Here is a 24,039-nt window from a genome sequence, read left to right as displayed (position 1 = left end):
GTCTTTTTTTTATAAAAAATTAAAATATGTAGTATGATTACTGATGACAACTCTCCACCGGAGACTAAATGACATTTAAGTTTGCAATAATAAATAGGTCACTGTAATGACCAAAACTCATACTGCATTGTCAGCTATAAAATGCCCGAAATGACAAATGTAAATCCATTCAAAATGTTCAAACAAACAAAGTGACTTATGTATGATTTGCCATAGTATTGATTGCCCCATAACATTTTACTCCTCCTTTTCAAGACTTTGAATCATTTAGATCGTGATTACGAATGTTGAATAAATGTTTTCATACCACAAAGTAAATTACTTTTGTATGATTCATGGTGACAAAAACATAGAATAGGTGGTAACATATAATGGACTTATTAATGGTACACCCAAATTGCATCCAGTACCTAAATTTCAGCTATTTAGCAATAGAAAAATTCAGATAAAGCTATACTTATTATGGCAAATACACAAAAAAATACACAAAAAAATTAAAACAAATAATTTATTCTATAAAAGTTGCTGGAAATGGCCCTTTCGTCTGACTTTTCTTAACTCCACTTCACCAAACACATGTTCAACACTTCTCGGCGGGACCAGAATGTCTAAATGATTGACAACAATTTATCTATGCTGACCCTGATGTCAAGTTGAATCTTTAGCAGTTTGTTTCTCATCTCCCTGATCAGTCGATTCTGCTCCATCTTTGTCATATTTGAAGGTGAGTCCACTAGCATTCAGTTTATGAGCCACCATTCTGTTGATCTGATAGTTTGTTTCTTTATTAAAGTAAAGCCTCCATTCACCAATCTTTCCTGAAATGAAAAAAAATAATTTAGATATTTCAAGTATCAAAAAGATTCAACCACGTACCTTAGTAATAAGCAATGTTTACCACATCATCATGATCATCTTCTTGTATTCTTGAAGTTTCAATACCTACTTTTATTTTTTATTGTATAAAAGTACATCTGGTTCAGTAAAAATAATGATGTCACTACATGAAACTCACTGATTATATATTATAAATTATATCGTCGCTGTTATGCAAAAACCTCGTATCTCAATTTTTTGCGGAAATCTTTTTATCGATTATTTAAGATTAGATAGGTATGATCCACTGTATGCGAAAATATCTGATCTTCTAACCAATCATTAACTCGAATTCTGACACGAGACGAAAAAGTGTAGTCGGATTGGTGAGACATTTTTTGGTGCGAAAATATCGTATCTCAAAAGAAAACACATGGCACGGCAGATTATATTATAACAGGTACAGTTTTATCAATTTCAGGTTTTCAAAGCTAATATAGCTTTAAAATAATGAAAAGCTTTGACAAAACAATATAGGTTCAGAAATATTTGCTCGTCTTGGTAATTGATTGGTTAGAAGATAAGATATTTTGGCATACAGTTGAACATACATATTTAATTCTAAATAATCGATTAAAAGATTTCAGTTTTTAATGCCTGGTGAAAAATTATCAAAACCTTAGATACGTGGTTTCTGCATAACAGCGACGATATGGTTCACTACTGACCCCCTAGGGATCCATAGAGGGTAAGTAAAATCTGTAGGGGGTTAGTAGTTAACCATATAACAATTTTTATCACACGCTGGACTTTTGTGCTGCTTTTTGTTGAAAAAAAAATGATGAAACAGAACAACATTAATAGATGATGTAACCCTTAACATGATTAACGCTTCATGAACCCCTATGAAATTTACTAACCCCTACGGTCTAATAGGGGGTCACCATGTGAAGGCGTTAAACCAATCACAACGTGATATTTTACCTGTGGTGCAATAAGAACTATTTCACATTCAGACTGGTTGACAATAAGATATGCACCTATTACTGTAAATTGCAAAATTTTGGCGTCGGAATAATTTGGCATTTTTCTGTCAAAAGGCATGTGTTTTATTTTGGTGTGTGTAATTTTGGTGCTTCGTCCAATTGATATGATTAATTTTGGAACAACAGTAGTGAGTAAGCTCATTCATGTTTGCATTTATTCAGCAGTTTATAGGGAAAAAATATCATTGCATTTCTGAAACTAGAAACACGACAAAGTTAACTTGATAAAGGAATCGAATATGGATGCAATAGCAAATAATTCCCTATATTGTGGTTCAAAGCTGTAAAAAAAAATTTGAAATAAGATCTTAAACATTCAAATCACTTTTATTTTTATTTTTAACAAATATCATATGAAATTAATTTCAATAATCTACTGACGATCAAAGATTTAAATTTTAATCCTTATGCCTTGGACATTTTAATTAATTAAATATAAAGGATTACAAGAAGGTTTGGTATTCTAATTGACAATAAGGGCGTCTAATCAGCAATAGCCTGGCATATTTATGACATGTGTGAATAAAAGTTCATGTTGAGTTTTCTTAATAATTTCAGAAAATTGACAAATAAGTAAATAAACAGCTGCGCCATGAGCGCATGATACGCCCGACATCTTATGTGGAAGTTATATGCAATAATCATAAATAGTTTGACGTCTTATGTGGAAGTTATATGCAATAATCATCAATAGTTTCTGAGAAAGTTTTAAGCAATAACCATATATAGTTTTTGAGACACGGCAGGAAACCCCCCACCCTGGGTTTTTTTTTTACAAAAAACTAAATATCACTTAAATAAAATTTTGAATCAAAACCAAAAAATATACAGATCTTTAGATTAATATAACAAAGAGGTGTGTAAAGTTTTAAGCAATAATCATAAATTATTTTGAGATACGGCGCGACATGCAAAAAATAACTCCCCTGTTAAACAAAATACTCAATAACTCAAAAATAAAATTTTGAATCATCACCAAAAAATATACAGATCTTTAGATCAATATAACAAAGTATGTAAAGTTGTAAGCAATAATCATAAATTGTAATAGAGATACGGCACAACATGTAAAAAAAAAACTCCCCCTTTTTTACAAAATACTCAATCACTCAAAAAGATTAATATAACAAATACATGTGTAGAGTTTGTAGCAACAATCATAAATCAATTTTGAGATATGGTGTGACATGTAAAAAAAAACTCCGCCTTTTTTACAAAATACTCATTAACTCCAAAAAATTTGAATCATCACCAAAAAGTATACAGATATTAAGATGAATATAACTAAGAAGTGTTTAAAGTTTTAAGCCATAATCAAGAATCGTTTTTGAGATACAGTGTGACATGTGAAACCAGATGCGCAGCTTCATACGACCGCAGAGGTTGAACCCTGAATGATTGGGGAAAGTATGGACACAACATTCAAGCTGGATTCAGCTTTCAGCTTAGAATTTGGATTGTAATTAAATAGTTGACACAGCATAGGTTTCTGACACAGAATGAATGTGGTCTAATGAACTTAAAAAAACATGTTTGCCTTTGAGCAATTCACTATGCTGTTGAATATTAATCCTCTCAAAAAAAAATTGAAGAAATTTTCTTTTTATTTATAAAATCTGAAATGAGAAAAGTTGACCCCCCCCCCCCCCCCCCCACCAATTTTGTTTTCACATCCCCTTTTCCCTTATTCCAAAACTGATCTCAATTCAAATTTCTAATGGAGTTTGCAACAATAACTGCTCATTTAATTACATCATAAAATATTAAAATGTAAAAAACAGTGCTTGTTATCACTGAATGGTAAAGATTGTTTTAATTTATCAGTTGGTAGTAAAAGTGAAAATACATTGTATATTGTATAAAACAATGATTCAAGTTGATTCAACTCCTATACTGGGCAAAGAAAGATAACTCAAATTTTCAAAAAATATTGAAAATATCTTGCTATTGCACAAAAATATATTCTGGACAAAGAAAGATAACTCTAATAGATTTCTTGCTATTGCACAATATTTTGCAATTAGATATTTCTTGCTATTGTGCAATACTGTTAATTGAAGATTTCTTATATTGAACAATACTGCGCAACTGAAAATTTCTTGCTATTGCACAATACTGTACAATTGAAGATTTCTTGCTATTGCTGAATACTGTGCAATTGAAAATTTCTTGCTATTGCACAATACTTAATATAATAATTTTGAATCCTGACTTGGACCAACTTGAAAACTGGGCTCATAATCAAAAATCTAAGTACATATTTGGATTCAGCATTTCAAAGAACTCCAAGAATTCAATTTTTGTTAAAATCAAACTAAGTTTAATTTTGGACCCTTTGGACTTTAATGTAGACCAATTTGAAAACAGGACCAAAAATTAAGATTCTTCATACACAGTTAGATTTGGCCTATCAAAAAACCCCATTTATCCAATTTTTGATGAAATCAAACAAAGTTTGATTTTGGACCCCAATTTGGACCAACTTGAAAACTGGGCCAAAAATAAAAAATCTAAGTACATTTTTAGATTCAGCATATCAAAGAACCCAACCGATTCAATTTCTGTCAAAATCAAACTAAGTTTAATTTTGGACCCTTTGGACCTTAATGTAGACTAACTTGAAAACAGGACCAAAAATTAAGAATCTACATACACAGTTAGATTCGGCATATCAAAGAACCCCAATTATTAAATTTTTGCCGTAAATCAAAAAGTTTAAATCTAATTTTCACCAAAAAGTATACAGATCATTTGACCATCATAAGAAACAACTATATTAAGTTTCATGAAATTTGGATAAGTCGTCTTCAAGTTACGGTGCGACATGTTTAGGCCGGACAGACAGACAGACAGACAGATGGACAGACAGACGGACAGACAGACAGACGGACGGACAGACACCAGTCATGTGTATACCATAATACGTCCCGTCAAAATTTTGACGGACGTATAAAAATTATATAGTGTTGTTGTCAAATTATACCCGATATTTATTTGCAGATATGGCTATGTATAAAATTGTAGGAAATATATGGAAGGTTGAATAACATAAAAAATATTTTCCCCAACAGCTTACATTACAACATTGTCATACATGTACGCGATTTTGGCGTTTTAATTTTTAGTGTTTGCTTTATTTTCGTGTGTTTAAATTTGGCACTTTCATTGGAGGCACCAAATAAACCAAAATTAAACTACAACCAAAATAACCCAATAATTGCAATGTAAGCAAGGAAATGTATCATAACCTAGAGTAAATAGTTATCAAAGGTAAATTTGAATTGCCAGACTTGCGCTTCATCTACAAAAAACTCATCAGTGATGCTCAGATCAAAATAGTTGGTAAACCAAAACCTGAACAAAGTTGAAAAGCATTGAGAACCCAAAATTCCAAATTGTTGTGTCAAATATGGCTAAGGTAATCTATGCCTGGCACAAGAAAATCCTTAGTATTTAGAAAAAATAACAAATATTCCTTACCTTTTCTGATATGTGAATTATCCTTATCCTTGTTATCCCATACACCTAGATGTCTCATCCATTCATAGTTGACTTGTGCATTATTCTTCATGTTATCAAAGCTACAATGATGTTCTATATACTTGACATCTTTGTCTGAGAGGGTCTTGCCCAAAAAATCAGCAATCTTTCTAATGTTGCCTTCCATATCCTAAAAATATAAAACAAATGTAAATTATAAAGTGGACTCTTAATTTTTCTATGTTTATTTGTCAAATTATCATCTTGTAAACAATGCCTTCTATATCTGATAATGAAACAAGAATGTGTCCCCAGTACACGGATGCTGCATCCGCACTATCATTTTTTATGTTCAGTGGACTGTGAAAATGGGGGGGGGGGGGGGAATCTCTCATTTGACATTAAAATTAGAAAGATCATATCATAAGGATCATTTGTACTAAGTTTACAAGTTGATTGGACTTCAACTGAACTCCATCAAAAACAACCTCGACCAAAAACTTTAATCTGAAGTGGGACAGATGCACAGACCAGAAAACATAATGCCCATAAATGGAGCATAAAAACCAAACAGACATTTCATATTGATGCACAACATACATTCTCTATTTGCTTGTGTTCTGCTTGAAATTCAAGGGTGGTGCTAAAATTGAAATGTTGAAAGAGCACAACAATTAACCCTATTACTGTTAGCTATAAATAGTTTATCAGTTCACTCCAGTGCCATGATGCTAATTAGCCTCTGCATCTCACTGCGCTGAGTTGTTTTCCAGAAATTTATCAGTTTTACACCATGTTATTGTTTTGTTAATTTTTTTAATTTCTTAACATTTTAGAAAATAACATTGAACGTATTTGTTTTTCAGAATTGAATGCAGAATTTCATAGTGTAAAATAAGTGACAGTGGATTATGAAATTATTTAGATTAATCAAATAAAAGTAGAAAAATTATGTTTTTATTTATTTGATAATTAAACATATTTGTTTATCTTTAATCTTAATTAGCAATTAAAAGTCAAATAGCTGTTTCAATATTATATTTTCATTATTTCGTGAAACATGACTTCGTGTCAACCCTGGTAATTTGAATATGAACCACAAGTGTGGTTTCAATGTAATTGTCCTTTCCGACGAAAAAAAAGTTTATAGTGTATCCGTTTGTTTCTTCATCTAATTTATTTATGAAATTTTAATCAATAATCAAACTAAAGAAATCAATCATCACTGGATTTTGTCCAACGGCAGAGTTTTAACTTCTTTACAGCTTCAAAAGCGAGACGACGTATATCCAGGTTTCCACATGTTAAACGTCGCTATTTTTTCATCATTTTCTAGATCATCCTCATCAAAACATAAAAATCCTTTATTACAATCATCATTTAGAATTATTTCTTCAACACAATCACCATTTTTAGGGTCTACTTGCTATAAAACGCATCTCTGTCCGTAGTCCTAGATTACTCTGACGTCCGATGGCTTGTCTGGCAAAACAGCCGTCGGACGTCAGAGTTATCTCGGACTATTCTGTCCGCTACTTCTTTAACGACTTCCATTGTTTCAAACTCAAATGTAAACAAACTACTTGGTCAATTTTGTCATCAAAATAATTTTAGAATGGAATGCTGGAAGCAACCAATGAAAACATCTTTCTACGGGGAAATCCTTCTTCTGACGTAATATTGACTAAAAATAAGAATAGCTGCATGATTTGATTGGCTAGAACTTGAAACCTTTACTTTGTATAGAAAGTCAATATAGCGACCACCGGCAATGAATGAGACTACGGGAAGTTATCAATATATCGACGACCGCCAGTAGAGTAAAGTTAAACAGGTCGTCACTATATCGACGTTCTGCAGTACTAGGGATATGTGTAAAATAGTATAAAAAATTTACTGATTAAGAAAAATTATAAATACTGTCCAAACTTTTTTTCGTAAGAACTCAAAATTTGCTGCTCTCAATCCAATGGTAGTGCTTAAAATGCAATGGTTAAGGAGCACCACAATTAAGTGGTGATTGCTGGTAATGATGCACATAGGAATGAGTCTTGTACAGAAGCTCTGTATCTTCATAAATGCATTTCTACTTCTCACATGATAACTATTATAAAATAAAATCATTCGTGTGCTGAGAATACAAGAAATCATATTGTGTCTGTAAAAATTCTGACGACCAGGCTTTTATCATGTTTATAGGAAATAAAAATCATGAAAAGTAATCTCTGGATCATAAACAAAACATTTGCACCAACTTTCACCTTACCTCACACATGTCTTCATAGGTTATAAACAAAACATTTGGATCATCTTTGATATTCCAAAAATCTAGCACATGCTGCCACCATGGAGCATATCCCACTGCAATGAAGAAAAGCATAGTTCAAAATATGCAAGAGTTATGTCCCTTAGGAAACTGTGTAAGTATGATTCAATTTAAAACATTTTATTAAAATCAAAATATTATTGAACAACTTATTCATACTGATCTTTGTTCAAGTAATGAAGATGGATATGATGATACAATGTTGTGTATACCTAAAGCCAAGACACTACACTTGTTTATAATGGTATACATGGTATATTGTGTAGTCATGGTAGTACTTTTTTCATTTACTATGAAGAAACTTTACAATCAATTTACAAGTGCTTGTCAAAAGTGTTCGAAGAATATTTTGTTTACTGTTTTTGCAATGACAGCAAATACAATAAATAAAAGCTTGCACAGAATTTTTTTTTTTTTTGTAATGATGTATATATATTCATGATATTATAGATGGTGTTGTATGTCATGTATGTCATCTGTATAAATGAACTAGTATTTTCCCAAAATTCAACATTTCACAAACTTTAATTCCGAATTGCATGGGCCCTGGGCCCATTCCCCTTATAACTAGGGAAATCACTGATTATAGATCATACCTTTATGATTGACAAATAACTTGAGGAAGAAATCAAATTCTCCTGTGAATGTCTTCAGTAGCTTACAGAAGTGGTAGTATGATACTGCTGTATCTTTTGGATTTCTGGCTACGTATATCACCTACAAATTATAAACATTCATTGCATTTATACATGATATACATATTCATATTTATTCCATATTGGTATTATCTCATATGAATTGAATTCTTAATAAAACAGCATTTTCACCTTGGTAAATGTCATATAATTTAAAGTGTACAGTTGTGGTAAAACATTTGATACACAATTGATTTTGATAAATGATTGTAATCAAAAACATTGTTTTCACCGATAATAAAGGATAAGACAATAACTGTGTTGACTATAGATACTATTAGTTACATAGTGTGCTAGTGACCCCATATATACCGTATTACGTCACTAGCCCACTATGTAACGAATTTATCTTACCGACTATCTTAACGTGTAAAATTTAAACCACTGATCTATCAAAATGAGCAAGTCTTCAATACAGTTAGCATTAACACGATTAAGAAATTACTCCATTGATCCTACAAAAACAGATGTCAACAATGACAACTTGTTAGATTTAAATGTGTTTTATGAATTTATTTCAATCTTAATCATCAATTTCTTCATCTGTTGAAACCTTTAAGATTTGTTCTCAGTACTGTTTTGTTTATCTAAAGGGACGTAACACCACTACTAACCGTGTATGAAATAAGCCCCGCCTCCCTACTACCTTATATGGAATATAAAGGAACGTAACTCCACTACTAACTGTGTATGAAATAAGCCCCGCCTCCCTACTAACCTAATATAAAATATACACGGTATCCACGAGGTCGCTTTTTACTAATCACATTCCTAGAAATGTATAGGAGGTAAGATAAATTTGTATGTCCTCTTAAATGTAATAGTTCATCTTTGTTAGTTAGATGCAGATATTCATACCAGGTAACTCCCCTAAGTCTTTAAGTTTAGAATTAATGGTTAGTTGATTTTTTTTTAAACTGATTTACTTCGTCTTTTAAATGCCTCAATGAATTGAATATCAGTTTTCCATAAGTCAATAATACCACATATTAAACCTCCTAAAAAAACAGCCATCATACAATATGACATATGGTTTCATGTTTCTTGTTTTCATTAGTTTATTTGGTAAGGTTTCCATATATATATATTAAATATTGTATTATTACTATTTTGACATATTGACCATTCATGACCATGTGTTTAATCCTTATAATTCTTTAAAATTGGAAATAAGGAATATATTTGTCCTCACTCATAGCCTCTATCATGTCTATCATATGTAAATTGTATACTTGTGTCATTTAATAGGCCTGGCGCATGGATTTGTTTGTTGGTTAAGGCAAAAATATGTACTCCATGAAATTTGCTTTTTGATATAAAATAAACTATAAAAACTCCTGTAATCCATGTAATCATACACATGTTGTTGTTTTTTATTTAACGATAAACGTGCAGTGAACATGGTGAAAATAAATGTTGTAAACATCTGTGTTATTGTCACCGCCATCTTGTTTACATTGGTAACGAAAAGGAGTTTGGTCAAGCTTGTCTATTGAGAAATAAACATCGTCAAGATCAACTACCAGAAGTCCTCTCGACCAATCATATCAACTTATTACCTTATATGCAAATCATATAAAAATCATGAAGTCTTTAAAAAGATCCATTAGTTAGTAGATATAGGAAGATGTGGTGTGAGTGCCAATGAGACAACTCTCCATCCAAATAACAATTTAAAAATTAAACCATTATAGGTTAAAGTACGGCCTTCAACACGGAGCCTTGGCTCACACCGAACAACAAGCTATAAAGGGCCCCAAAATTACTAGTGTAAAACCATTCAAACGGGAAAACCAACGGTCTAATCTATATAAACAAAACGAGAAACGAGAAACACGTATATATAACATAAACAAACGACAACTACTGTACATCCATTAGCACGTTTAGAGACAGGTTTTAAAGTACATTTATTTACCTTAGCTTTTTTGATATCTTTAGGTAACAATTTCAATGGTAAATGTGTCTTGATCAATCTTGGTGATGGTAAACTAGATATAGCATCAAGTCCTGGTGTGAGGTATTCCAAATATGGAAATCTGTCATCAATAGAAACCGTTTTGGCTTTTTCTATATCCATGTTTGAATTTATCAAATATACTATTTCTTGTGTCCATGTCGTTCCTTAGAGAAAGAAAAATATTATGTAATGGTCACTTCAGTTTGTAAAATTTTAAATTTAAAGGATGAATACAATAATCATGATAATCAAGATCATAATAGTTGACTGAAATCGCTTTGTGTGTACATCATCATGATCATGTTTAACATGGTGTACTACATATTTACATTTCGGTACTTACAATGTATCATGCTCATTGCTTTTCAACTTCTCATTTCTTTTAACTCAAATTTCAAAAATTGAACACTTCCACAGAAATTTTCTAGACACATTTGTCATTTTGTCAATATGGAATTTATACATTTGTCATACCTGCCAACTGTCACTATTTGCGGGGGATTTCTCCCATGGAGGCTCCCAAATTGAAATTTTGAAAGAGCAATTTTGTCCACCATTTAAACAAAACAATTAATTTTACAATGACTTTAGGCTTATAAAAGTATGAAGAAGCCAAAAAACAACATTAAAATGTATTTGCAGGCCCCCTTGAAGGATTGTTAAGACTATGACAGCCATCTTGCACGCAAAACCCCCATGGTCATTTTGAAAAGTTGGCAGGTATGATTTGTAGTTATTTAACTTACATGTATATTTTGTTTAAACACATAATCATTATAATGTGCATGCATACAAATATACATGTATATAATTCTAAAAGCATTGAATAGTAAAACTAACAAAGCAAATGTATGTTTCAACGAACATGTTGAAATTCAAATATAAAATGTTAGATGCAGAACAATAGCTCTTAGATCCTTGGAGATTTTTTTTACTTTTTGCAAACCATAAGGACCGAAGAGCTACAGTTTTGCAGCTAGAATGTAATGATGTTTTCTTGTGTTTCAAGAATGATTGAGTCATGAAGATTTTGTTTTGCAGACAAAATTGACCAGTTCAGTTAAAACAGTTATTCTGCAGAGGGTCATGAAAAGACTGGGTTAAAGTCAAAAGAAAGCCACACTGAATAATTTTAATAGTACCTGATCTTGGAAATGAGACAACCCATACATCATCAGGTCGGACTTCAAAACTTTCAAATTTATGTACAATATTTTCAGTAAACTGTGGCAGAACAACTCCTTTGTATCGGAAAAAATGTTTCATTTTCCTAGTATTTTCATCTGTAACATTTTCTATTCCTTTAAGTCTTCTCTTCACCTTTGAATATCCAACGGTGGACAGCATACATGCTCCAACAACAAATGTGCTTATAACTAGATACCACAGATATTTCTTTGAACCCTGGTCAAGCTTGTTTTGACCAGCTTTTTTATTCAAGCACCTTGAAGGCTGGAACGGAATGAGATAACATTTTACATTCTGTTTATGTCCATTTGACCTTGCACACAGATTCACACAAAGTATATTAGATCTCAGATGAATAGAGCTACGGCAAGAATTTATAAGTCTAATGCTAGATAAATGAAGAGGGGCCTGTGATTTGGCAACAGTTAATAAGTTCTTCAACGTAATTTTAAACATGTTTTACGTAAGAAACATTCCCGGCTAAAAAGCATGTCACAAGGGTAAATCTGTACTAGGGAAAGAAACGTAAATTAGTTTGTTGGTTTATGAACGGTTTTAAATGTATTTACCGCCGCTAAGGGAGTACCATCTGGTAAGATACATAATGTATATTTAAGAAATAATTCATGGGGGCTTGAATATATCGTGATTTTACCACGGGTTGGCCCTTTATGACAAATATTTTACCCCTGAGCGATAGCGAGGGGTAAAATATCGGCATAAAGGGACAACCCGTGGTAAAATCTAGATATATTCAAGCCCCCATGAATTATTTCGATTCTGATAGGACACATACGGCAATTCTTTTGGATCGAAGCGCTCTAGGTGTAGGCAAATATTTGCCGTTCCCATAAATAAACGCACTAATAAACTAGCGTAAAAGAACGGAGCAAACTGCATTAGTGACATGCTTAAACTATTTAAAATAATGTATTTAGACAGTTTTGGATGAATTTGAATGATAATTTATTTATATGTCTTATATGATGTACAATAAAGGGCTTTTGCCACATTTTAGCATCATTTGTGTATGTTTCCTTGTGATGATTTTCGGATTCACAAGCGTGTATTTTCCCGTAAAATGCTTACATTCTAACGTCATTGTTTTATGACGTCGGGTATCTCATTCATAAAAAAGCGTATGACGTGGGAGTACAATCGGAACAGCACTGGCAATATATTCATATTTTACCACGGGTGTGTACTCAAAGCGTTTGAAGGACGTCATGTTAGAATTATATATAACACCATGTGGTTGTTTATTCCTTGATTTTGTCGATGAAAAATGAGAAATACATTGTTCCACTTTTGTAGTAAATTAAACAAAAAAAGATATAGTCTATTAAAGTCTATAACAAATAAACCTTTTCAAGTTTAGAGTTAAATAGAATTGAGAACGGGAATGGGGAATGTGTCAAAGAGACAACAACCCGAAGCAGACAACAGTTGAATGCCACCAATGGGTCTTCAATGCAGTGAGAAACTCCCGCACCCGGAGGCGTGCTTCATCTGGCCCCTAAACAAAATGTATATATTCTCGCTACATTGAAGACCTGTTGGTGACCCTCTGCTGTTGTTTTTTATTTAGTCAGGTTGTTGACACAAAATTTCCCCATTTCCATTCTCAATTTTTATACTAGTTCAGTGATAATGGACGTCATACTTTATAACTCCGAAATTTACACAAGAAACTAAAATTAAAAATCATACAAGAGTAACAAAGGCCAGAGGTTCCTGAGATGGGTCATGCTAAAAAATGCGGCAGGGTTAACATTTTTTTTTATATCTCAACACCCCCCCCCTTTTTTTCTGTAGGCAGTTCAATTCTTATTGCTTTGCTACATGTAGTATCGAGTAGGTTTTGTGTAAATGAAAACAGTCTCTAGCCAAACAAAAACCCGACTTCTTTGAAATATTTCTTTTATTCTCTGATATAAAAAAAAAAAGTTATATGATGCCGAATTTTTTTCGATCTTTTACAATCTATGTTTTTTATTTTTTATTTTTGTCTGCCAAAAAATCAAATAACTAATAATTGTACTTGAGATCATCAGATGTCAAATGGTCAAATCATTTTTAAACACAAAAAAAAACCAACACAAAAACGGTCATTAATCACATGCAATATTATTTTAACAGAATATGATAAAAAAAAAACCAAAAAAAAAAAACCATGAAGTTACAAGTTACTACAACCGGAGACAACATCTGTTTTAAAACTACGTAAGGTCATGCATACATTTCCTGTTCAATTCAAGTTCAACAGTTGAAAAATTCAATTGACATGCATGTAAAAGAATTTATACGTTAGGTCTACATATAAAAATAGAAGATGTGGAATGAAAAAGCAAAATGTTGCAATGAGTTTGTGTTTGTGTATGTATATTCAAATTCTACGCTGTCTCATATTCGGGTTTACGTCGAAAGATATATATATGTTTGGTAATCATGATCTCATATTTGTCCTTTTTCGACTTTTTATTTTGTATGCACGGTTTGATATTCGGTAAAATCGAATTGTATGTCTTTCGGAAATAAAGTCAGTTTATACATGGAAGTATTATATTGACCCTGTCAATATAATACTTCCATGGTTTATACAACTCGTATTCATGCCGCGGAACCTAGCATGCTACAGTGTCATATATTTATAATATTGTTTACTTAGGGTTATCAAATTATTTACGACTTTACAAACTCAGCATGTTGTCTTGATAAGATATCACATACAATATATCATATATACGTAATTTTTGTTATACTTAGGCAAACGTGTAAGTAACAGTAATTCTGATATTGATATCTTTATTTGGTTAAAATGTGCATGCCTTATCTGACCACTTTCAGTTTGTGAATATCCGATATAAGTTAAGAAAATAGTATGAGTGCAAACAGTGAATTAATAGAAATAGCGAATAATGATATATTGGAAATTCATGTTTTTAAAACGGACATCATTCAAGATGGCTTCCAAACAATCAATATATGAAGTCCTCGGATGACAGTCCTTGTCATCTGTAATGCATGTACCATATAACTATATAATATCTTCCTGCAGCAAGCATTTAACTAATTATTCAAAGTGAACACGGTTACCAAGGAAATGCAAATGTGTAAAGGCAGTATTAAGTTGTACTACTATGTGTACATGTGGAAGACATTGTGATAGAATATGATAGACAAATTGTGGTTTGACAAAACATGTACATTTCATTTATTGTGAGATATTTTTAGCGTCAATTGAGATCCTTTAAGCAGTTGATGTTCTTATAACAATACTTCCAGATATGAAACTCATTACAGGGCCGTAACTACATTGAGGCAAATGAGGCAAATGCCTCATGTTAGAAATTAAAAAAAAAAAAAAAAAAATGAAACAAAAGATTGTCTTAATATCAAATTGTTTTCACAGAAAGTGTTTAACAAGAAGCAAGTTCTCTTCGCTCTCTGTGTCGCCCCTGCATGTTTTTCGTGATCCATGTTTCTTTTTTACTTTGAGTTTTCATAGTTGACAGTCTATTGTTTGAACTTCTGTGTCCCGGGTTTGTCTTTTGCTCATTTATTGTCCTACTTTATGACAATAGTCTGAGTGTTGATTTTCATTTGTAAGCGTGCGGTTTTGCAATGTTGCATGCCCACCGATGTCCAGATATTGTGCGAGAAAATGTTTTAAGAATATACAAGACACAGAAAAAAAATGTCGTTTCTGCATGGAGAATTGAATTTGATATCAAAGAATTCACAACTGGTTTCTTTTCGTTGATAAAAATAGATATCTGACATGGTTTAAATTAAAGTGAGGTCACCAATTTTCCGGTATCATATTATTTGAAAAAAAGCAGTAATGTATTGCCATATGACCATTTCCACTGATGGGTTAAACTTGCATTAAGTCATGTTCAGACCCTTTTACAGAAAACAAAGGAATATGGAGTAAATATACACGAAACCTAATCGCACACAAAGTCAATGCATAAAAAAATACTAATGATCAATCAATTGGTCAAAGTTGCTGGAGGGTCTTCATAAAATAAAAGAATCATTAATACCGTAAAACAGGGTCAAGATGGTCCCTAGTGTCGACTTAAGCAGTACTAGTATTTAAAGCATAATACTGTACTGTCACTATATTTCAATCTAGTCATAAAAATATCACCAAAGTCTAAGCACAATACAAGACTAAAACAGACAGACGGATCCGGTATTAATGATTTTGAGAATTACGAATTTTGCTTTGTCCTACATATCGGTCTTTTAATGTTGTCCATAAAACCTCAAAGTCTTAAATTACAATGAATCTATGTTTTTGCTTTCAGACCAGAATATTGTTGAAAAAAAGCTAAAAAATTAATTGCGTTTCAATGTCAGAAAGAGTGCGGGAAACGCTCAGAATGCACGATTTTGCGTTATTTTTCTCAGAGCTTCTGGGGACCTTGAGCCCTCGCCAAATTTTTTTTTGCCTCGCTCCGCTCGGCGATATATTTTGCCTCACAATTTAAAGAGGCTAGTTACGGCCCTGCATTATGTCTGCAGTCAAGGTTTTTGAAAGTTGTTTCATATGAACACTAGGCATTGCACTTTTCAAACAAATTTTGCAGACAAAGGAAGTTAATAATTATCATAATTATTCACACATATGTTACAGAACATTTAAAAATTCTATTGATTACATGCATGTAAATATTTCTAGTAGTACAACGTGACAAAATTCAAAAAATTCAATTGACATTTAAAAGTACTTTATAGGTACAATGTACCACCTTCCCCTTTATCAACAAAACAAATTATCCTATAATCAGCCAACTTTTATAAATGACAGGTATAAAAATCTTTTCTTGGTTTAGGTGTACTTGCAAAATAAATTACTCCTGTTATTCTATGTAAAACAAGCGGTAGTATGAATATTGCTTTTAGCGTAATAGATCATTTTAATATCCTTTTCGTGGTCCGCGTTTTAACTATGTCCATTACTTTTAAGTATTTAAGACCATAATTCAGATTTTAACAACTCAAGTTTCAAGTGTTGGGTGTGAACTTTTGGATAAAAACAATACAAGTACATTGTCGGAAAATATAAAGTTATGTTTACCCGCTACAAAACAGAAGAAAAACTCGAGAGGGGGAGGGAGATAGGCTAGCTTTTTGTCCTGTTTATATAGCTCAAACAATTAAATTTGTATATTTTTGTCAATGTACATATAATGCATTTTTTTTTATCGAATAATGGCTACCTATTTGGGCGTAAAAATGTCAAGATTTTTCAAGGTGGCCACCTTTCAATATGGGTAGTATTTTCAAAAATGTTGTTCAACCAGACAATTGGAATCAGCACTGTTATTCTATTAACCAGGTTTCATATCAATATCTTCTCTAATATCATTTTCATGATTTTTTTTATAACTTTGTAGAGATCAAATGGCCGCCTCTCCCGCCATTTTCGACTTTCAGAGTGGGTCGATAGCTTAAAATGTTGTCCATGATATATATTATTACTATATGCCAAATTTCATGCTTTTACCACAATCAGAGCAATTTTGTCAAAAATCTGCACAAATCGACTTGACTAGTCCAGGCGATTTGTGAAACAATAGTTCAGATTTTAGTAAAAGCATCAAACTTTGCAGAGTGTTAGTTGAGGTCATAACTAACATTTATAGCTATTGACCCAATTCAGAAAATAAAAATGGCGGCTCTGGGCGGCTATGTTGAAATTGTTTCCAAAAAATTAATAAAAATTATTAAACTTTTGTATATTTTAATGATAAAGACTATCAACTGAGGACTATTGAAGTATTAGTGGCCATCTTCAATGGTGGCCATTTTGAAAACGTAAATTTCCTATATATCGTTATTCGCTATCCTTAATTGTTATTTGAATTTGTACCAAGTATTTTTATACATTTACAACTAGTATTGCTAATCATTTTTTTTTACTGTTGCTATTCATAAAGAATATATTCACCAAGTTCTCAAATAAGGCATGCATATGTCGACAAAATAAGTGTATCTAAAGAAATACGTAAATTCTTGTTCTTGCAGTTTAGAATGTAAGGCATAATTACTTTTTTCCACAAAAAAATGCGTATATATACAATATAAGTTATGACCACTCTATGTTGAAAATGAAAAATACGTAGGTATTGAAATCACCGGAGCTGAAAAAACTAATAAGCAAATAGACTGGAAAGAATTCTGTAACGCCAAGAGAGGACACGTGATGATTTTGCTATGCAAAGCAAATACAAAAAGAGCAGCCATGGACATTTGCGCTGGTAATCAGTCATTTTTTGAAAGCATACAATTGTTCCATGTTGATGAAGGACATGTAATGGGAGAAACACTCCAGAATCACAAGGCAAAAGGTGCAAACCCTGTCAAAGCATATCTAGAGATCAAAATATATTTTTTCAGGAACGAAAAAAGTCTAAGATGAGCCACTGATTGAAATACCAGTAACAGAACCAGTCACAATTGTGATTTTTTTTTATCCCAGGCATAGATTACCTTAGCCGTATTTGGCACAACTTTTTGGAATTTTGGATCCTCAATGCTCTTCAACTTTGTTCTTGTTTGGCTTTATTAATATTTTGATATGAGCGTCACTGATGAGTCTTATGTAGACGAAACGCGCGTCTGATGTACTAAATTATAATCCTGGTACCTTTGATAACTATTGTGATGAATCAACAAGAACAATGATTGCAGGTTTTTTTTTTCTTTCTTTGTGATGGGGTATCTGACCATCATCATGAAGCATTGACAATTATGATCGACAATAGAGTATGTGACTGTCACTTGAACTACTAACCACTGTTGTTCTTTTAGCAAGACTCAGTGCTGGAGATTAAAATTTCAGGAGCAGATACCATGCTAACTGATTGTAAAAACTGTATGACAAAGCAATTAGACAGAATTGGAGACACAGAAAGAAAGTCAAGAATATGGATGGGGCTTGCCAAAATGAAGAAAATAGTGACAGCTCACAGTTTGGAACAGATAATTTTTCATTATTTGAAATTGCTGATATCGGTAGATTGTACAGTAAACGTTCTTAGTAAATATGAGTTGTCATTGGGGGAATAATTAATACAACACTTTTGAAAAATTGAATACTAGCTGCAATAGGTAATATGCAAGCATACATGAAAGGTCGCGTCTTTCTCCGGATTTTCAACAAATATGTTGGGGAAGTTCTGAAACAGGCCATGTTTTATAGTCGTGATGGTGAAGGCCTCTCCATAGTCAAAGTAACTAGAAACGTTTTTTAAGCGCTATGCTTGCTACTATAAAAAGGCAGGGACATTCAATGTAACATTCAAATTGAATCAGTTCAAAATATTTGAGACATCTTACTCTCTATCGGAGGACTGATAAGTTGCAGTTTTATCCTTTCGACGACGAGTAGCACAATTGAACTATTATTGCTGAGAGATGGTAAGTGTTGTTTGTCACTCAAGCATATTACAGGACTGTGTCTCGATGTTTGGCCATCCTGAATCATTCTTACTAAGAAAACTTATGTCTGTGGAACTAATTCGTGTTAACAGCTATTATTGAGTGTCCCGGTTAAGCTTTTCTAAGTATCTAGAATACATATTTTGCCTGCTATGACTATGGTGATGCCTTCATTTTACCCTTTTATTATGAGGTCCGTTTCAGAGCTTCACGAATACCTTCGTTGAAAATCAAGAGAACTAATTTACCTTGCTTGTAGGCATGCAGATATCCCATGGCAGATACATTTCAAGTTTGTTAGATGCATTGTATCAGTTTTTCCTTCCATGATAACTGCAAATTGTGCAAAGCGTTTACTGTAGAATTTAGCGTGATCTGCAAGCTTGGAGATTGGTACAATATCTCTTTCAGACCGTGTGCCGTAAATGTATTTTATTTTTTTGGAAGCACAAATCCAATGATAAAAGATTTCAGGCTTTCTTTCTGTGTCTGCCTATTTGCTATGTTGTCAAGTTTTATCAATCATCAAGCAGGATACTAGTGATTTGAATCTTCAGCACTTACTTTTGATAAGAGAATATGTCTTGTAGTACAGATGCACAGTCATGCCTTATTTTTGCCGATTTGAAAATGTTGATGTATTATAGAGATCTTCAGATACATCACCACAGAAAAAAATACATTGCTGTCATTGTTTTTGTGTTGATTCAGTACCACTTTACAGCTAGTGTCTGGTTTCTCATTGTTTTTTTCAATTGACAACTTATCTTCAATATCATTTGTATGTTTTCACTTTTACTGATGAAATATTTTGAGGTCTGAATTTTTTTTTGACAGGATTTGTGCCATATTGCCTTGTGATTCTGGAATGCTTCTGCAGTGTCATAGCCTTCATTCAACTGTTTCAAATTGAGCGAAAGGAAAACCAATTCATGACCCAATATCTTCGTTATTTGCATCAAAGGAGTAATTGACAGCTCAAATGGTTACCAAGGAAATGCAAATGTGTAAAGGCAGTATTAAGTTGTTCTACTCTGTGTACATGTGGAGGACATTGTGATAGAATATGATAGACAGATTGTGGTTTGACAAAACATGCACATTTCATTTATTGTGAGATATTTTTAGCGTCAATTGAGATCATTTGAGTAGATGATGTTCTTATATTATACTTCCAGATATGAAACTCATTATGTCTGCAGTTAAGGTTTTTGAAAGTTGTTTCATATAAACACTAGGCATTGTACTTTTTCAACAAATTTTGCATAAAAAGAAAGTTAATAATTATCATAATTATTCACATATATGTTACAGAACATTTAAAAATTCTATTGATTACATGTAAATATTTCTAGTATTACAACGTGACAGAATTCAAAAAATTCAATTGACATTTAAAAGTACTTTATACGTACAATGTACAATCTTCCCCATTATCAACAAAACAAATTATCCTATAATCAGCCAACTTTTATAAATGACAGGTATACAAATCTTTTCTTGCTTTAGGTGTACTTGTAAAATAAATTTCTCCTGTTATTCTATGTTGAACAAGCGGTAGTATGAATATTGCTTTTAGCGTAATAGATCATTTTGATATCCTTTTCTTGGTCCGCGTTTTAACTGTATATGTCGATAACTTTTAAGCATTAAAGACCATGATTCAGTTTTTTTACAACTCAAGTTTCAAGTGTTGGGTGTGAACTTTTGGATAAAAACAATAAAAGAACATTGTCGGAAAATATAAAGTTAATTGTACCCGCTGCAAAACAGAAGAAAAACTCGAGAGGGGGAGGGGGATAAGCTCGCTTTTTTTCCTGTTTAAATAGCTTAAACAATTAAATTTGTATATTTTTGTCAACGTACATATAATGCTTTTTTTTTATTTTTATCGAATAATGGCTACCTATTTTGGCGTAAAAATTTCAAGATTTTTCAAGATGGCCACCTTTCAATATGGGTAATATTTCCAAAAATGTTGTTCAACCAGACAATTGGAATCAGCACTGTTATTCTATTGGTACGGCGGCTTTGTGAAAAATTGTGCACATCCTGCTACAAGCATGGAATTTGGCATAGACCTTCCTCAACTATTTATCTTTTATTTCAGATAGGGAGGCATTTGAAAAAAATGTCTCACTTCCGGTAAAATCCAAAATGGCGGACATCATACTTAAATTAGCCCAATATCGAAGGCTAGTATGTGAAAAGGTGTTATTAACATACTGCTATCATAATAGTTGAAAGGTTTGTACTACTTTCGGATATATGATATAGATTAAATGTCTTCAAAAACCCTACTTCCGGTAAAATCCAGCATGGCTGACATTGTACTAAAATAAGCTTATTTTTAGGGAGGGTAATTGAAATGTATTTTAAAGTATTGCTACTATGATTATATTTTGCAGGAACCTTTCTTTGGTGCTTCTCATGGATACATATGTCTTTAAAACCCTTACTTCCGGTGATATCCAATATGGCGGACATAGAAATATTTTTCATTCTAATATTCAACATTTTTCAAAATGTAAATAAAAGGTTGTTTTTTTACCTGGTCATTAAACTTTTGGTTTTAAGTCATCCTCAAAACCACTCATTATATTCAGCTTTATATGTTTAAATATGAAGTTAACACTTCCGGTAAAAAAACCAATATGGCGTAAATTACAAAGATGAGTCCTCTATCCATTCCTTTGATGTAGAGTTTTGGATAGATAGATTAAAACAAAATAAAATCACTAAAGTTCATAAACATCTTTAGAATGACTTATTTATGGCCGCAAATATATGTTTATTCACAATCGGAGAGATTATTTTTCAAATTTACAAAGATCGTGATATTGTTTCTTACATCTATAATGTACAAGCTTCTGATAAGGTGAAGAGGCCTCACAAAGAGTTGTCCAAAAGGGTTCGCATAGATCATATTTTTCCCTTCGCCATTCATAAGCGATGGACTAGTTAGCATATGAACCAATACCAATCTTGTTACTCATTCGCACCCGCCATGGTATATTGCACGTTTTACTTGCTGAAAAAGACTAGGCCGAGTCGTGGGAATAGCCTCAAGTATTTCCTCTTCCAAAAGTCATTTTTTCTTGCTTCGTTAACCCCATCTGATAAGTTTGTTCGATATAACAACAAAACCATGTATCGTTCTTTCAATGACATTGTTAAATCCATAGCTGGTGATTTTCGCTGATCAATCATCATTCTAAATGATAGAGACATCTTTAAACACCATCCATGTCACCAACGCAGTTCCCTTTCCAGCAAACGTGTAATATCTCAATGCCTAGTGTATTTGAATGGTCATGGGTAGAAATATATCTTAAGCTTTTCCCATTTCCAAATGCAAGCCAAAGTTTGTCTACTCCTATGTCACTGAAAAGCGAAACAGCAACGACAGCAACATCAGTATCGACTGTTGGAGTCATGACTCAGTTAAGTATGTGTTTCACTGCATCAGACACATGCATCTTGATTCAAGTGTCAGCCCCTTCATGTGAACATGATGCTAAGCATGAAACATCATCATGTGGTGGATAACACAGAAGATCCCGAGCAATTGTTGCTACAACTACCTTTTCCTCAAAATCTATTGCGCAAGCTGTTGCGAATGAAAACTTAAAAGTTCTTTCTTATTGTTGTCATCTTGTTTTGACTCTTGATTCGTCTGTGTATTCCCTTTTGCCTAAATGTAGCACTTGCTTCTTATAAGAAATGATCAGGATATTCTATTTTATCTAACTCGAGATGGATTTCAAGTTTATCACCCTGTTTACATTAAGAGGCTGACATTAATAGAATCATGGTGCATAAGTCTGATGCAATGAAACACGAACTTGCACGAGTCATAACTCAAATAGTCGTTACTGATGATGCTGTCATTACTGTTTCGCTATTCCGGGACAGGGGTAGACGAACGATGGATTGTGTTTGGGAGGGCAAAAAGCTTTGGAAAAATATATCAATGACCTTTCAAATGCACCTGGCAATGAGTGATTACACACAGTTATATATTGTGATGCATGTCTTTACCAGTTGTGATATGGTTCTCTAATTGCTCGAAAAGGAAAAACAGACTGCGTAGGAGACATTGATGGCATTTGAAGATGCGACTTTAACATAAAAGAGATGATTGATCAGCCTAAATCACCGAGGTTTAACTGCAAGATCACACAAACTTTTCAGATGGGGTTAACATGGTTAACGAATCAAGAAAATGACTATTTGCGCAAAAGGGAAGACTGATTGAGGGTACATTTGTATTTCCTCAACCTGGTCTAGTCTTTTCCAGCATGTAAAACGTGCAATATACTAAGGCAGGTGTTCAGGAGGAAGAGCTTGGAATTGGCTCTTATGCTACCCAGTTCAGGCGCTAATGGATGGCGAAGGGACAAAGAGGATCACTTTTAAATAACTCTTTCTAAAGCCTCATCATTTCAGTAGCTTGCACATTGTGGATGTACTGGGGAATGCGGTTCAATGCCAAAAAAAGCTACATCCTTAGCATCAGAAGCCAAACCATGAATTCAGTTTAAATGGACACATACTACAACAAGTCAAGCAAAACCCGTGCACAGGCTTACAAATTTCGGAAGACCTTAAATGGCCCACCTACTTATTAAACGTGGCAAAGAAAGCAAATCCAACACTAGGCTTTCAAAGAAGAAACTTGAAATACTGCCCACAAGATTGCAAAAAAATAATTCATCGCCATAGATTACAAGTCAAGAAAGGAAGGGTGTGTCTCCAATATGCTTGCCCAACTGGAGCTACAAGACCTCCAGACAATTGCAAGACGAACAAGCTAGAAGTTGATATTTATGTACAAAGTGGTTTAGGGGCTGATTCCCGCTATTGAATCAGACGAATTTCTCAAAAAGTACGTCCTAAGAGAAACATAACTGCCAATAAGTTCGAAGAATACCACTCAACAAATATTATGGAAAAGCAAGTAAAGAATCACTCTAAGTGTTTTGACATTCCACTGAGCAAAACACCACAATACTCAAACTCGTTTTTTGTAAAGACAGTGATCGCGTCGAATTAGCAAGACGACACTGTAGT

At 32.9% G+C, this 24,039-nt stretch overlaps 1 protein-coding gene across 1 annotated transcript; it reads right to left on the bottom strand.

The window, feature by feature from the left end:
- Positions 1-494: 494 nt before the first annotated feature.
- On the bottom strand, positions 495-12,040 carry LOC139491797 (sulfotransferase 4A1-like). Its single transcript, XM_071279669.1, has 6 exons — positions 11,466-12,040; positions 10,282-10,487; positions 8,265-8,385; positions 7,609-7,703; positions 5,343-5,532; positions 495-818 (listed from the first exon to the last, which is right to left on the bottom strand). Exons 1-6 carry the CDS (start codon positions 11,965-11,967, stop codon positions 649-651), a joined length of 1,284 nt encoding a protein of 427 aa, XP_071135770.1. The 5' UTR covers positions 11,968-12,040; the 3' UTR covers positions 495-648.
- Between the last annotated feature and the right edge of the window lie 11,999 nt (positions 12,041-24,039).

Source organism: Mytilus edulis, chromosome 10, assembly GCF_963676685.1.
Source record: "Mytilus edulis chromosome 10, xbMytEdul2.2, whole genome shotgun sequence".
Lineage (NCBI taxonomy): Eukaryota > Metazoa > Mollusca > Bivalvia > Mytilida > Mytilidae > Mytilus > Mytilus edulis.
The sequence above is the reverse complement of the archived record's forward strand: the minus strand, read 5'-3'. Positions and strand labels throughout refer to the sequence as shown.

What these genes read in the sequence shown, in the direction of transcription:
- LOC139491797 (XM_071279669.1), bottom strand. Translation starts at nt 11,967, where the DNA reads ATGTTTAAAATTACGTTGAAGAACTTATTAACTGTTGCCAAATCACAG. An exon ending in TGTCTCATTTCCAAGATCAG is followed by an intron (nt 10,488 to 11,465) that starts GTACTATTAAAA and finishes TCTTTCTCTAAG; the next exon opens with GAACGACATGGACACAAGAA. An exon ending in CCTATGAAGACATGTGTGAG is followed by an intron (nt 5,533 to 7,608) that starts GTAAGGTGAAAG and finishes TTATATTTTTAG; the next exon opens with GATATGGAAGGCAACATTAG.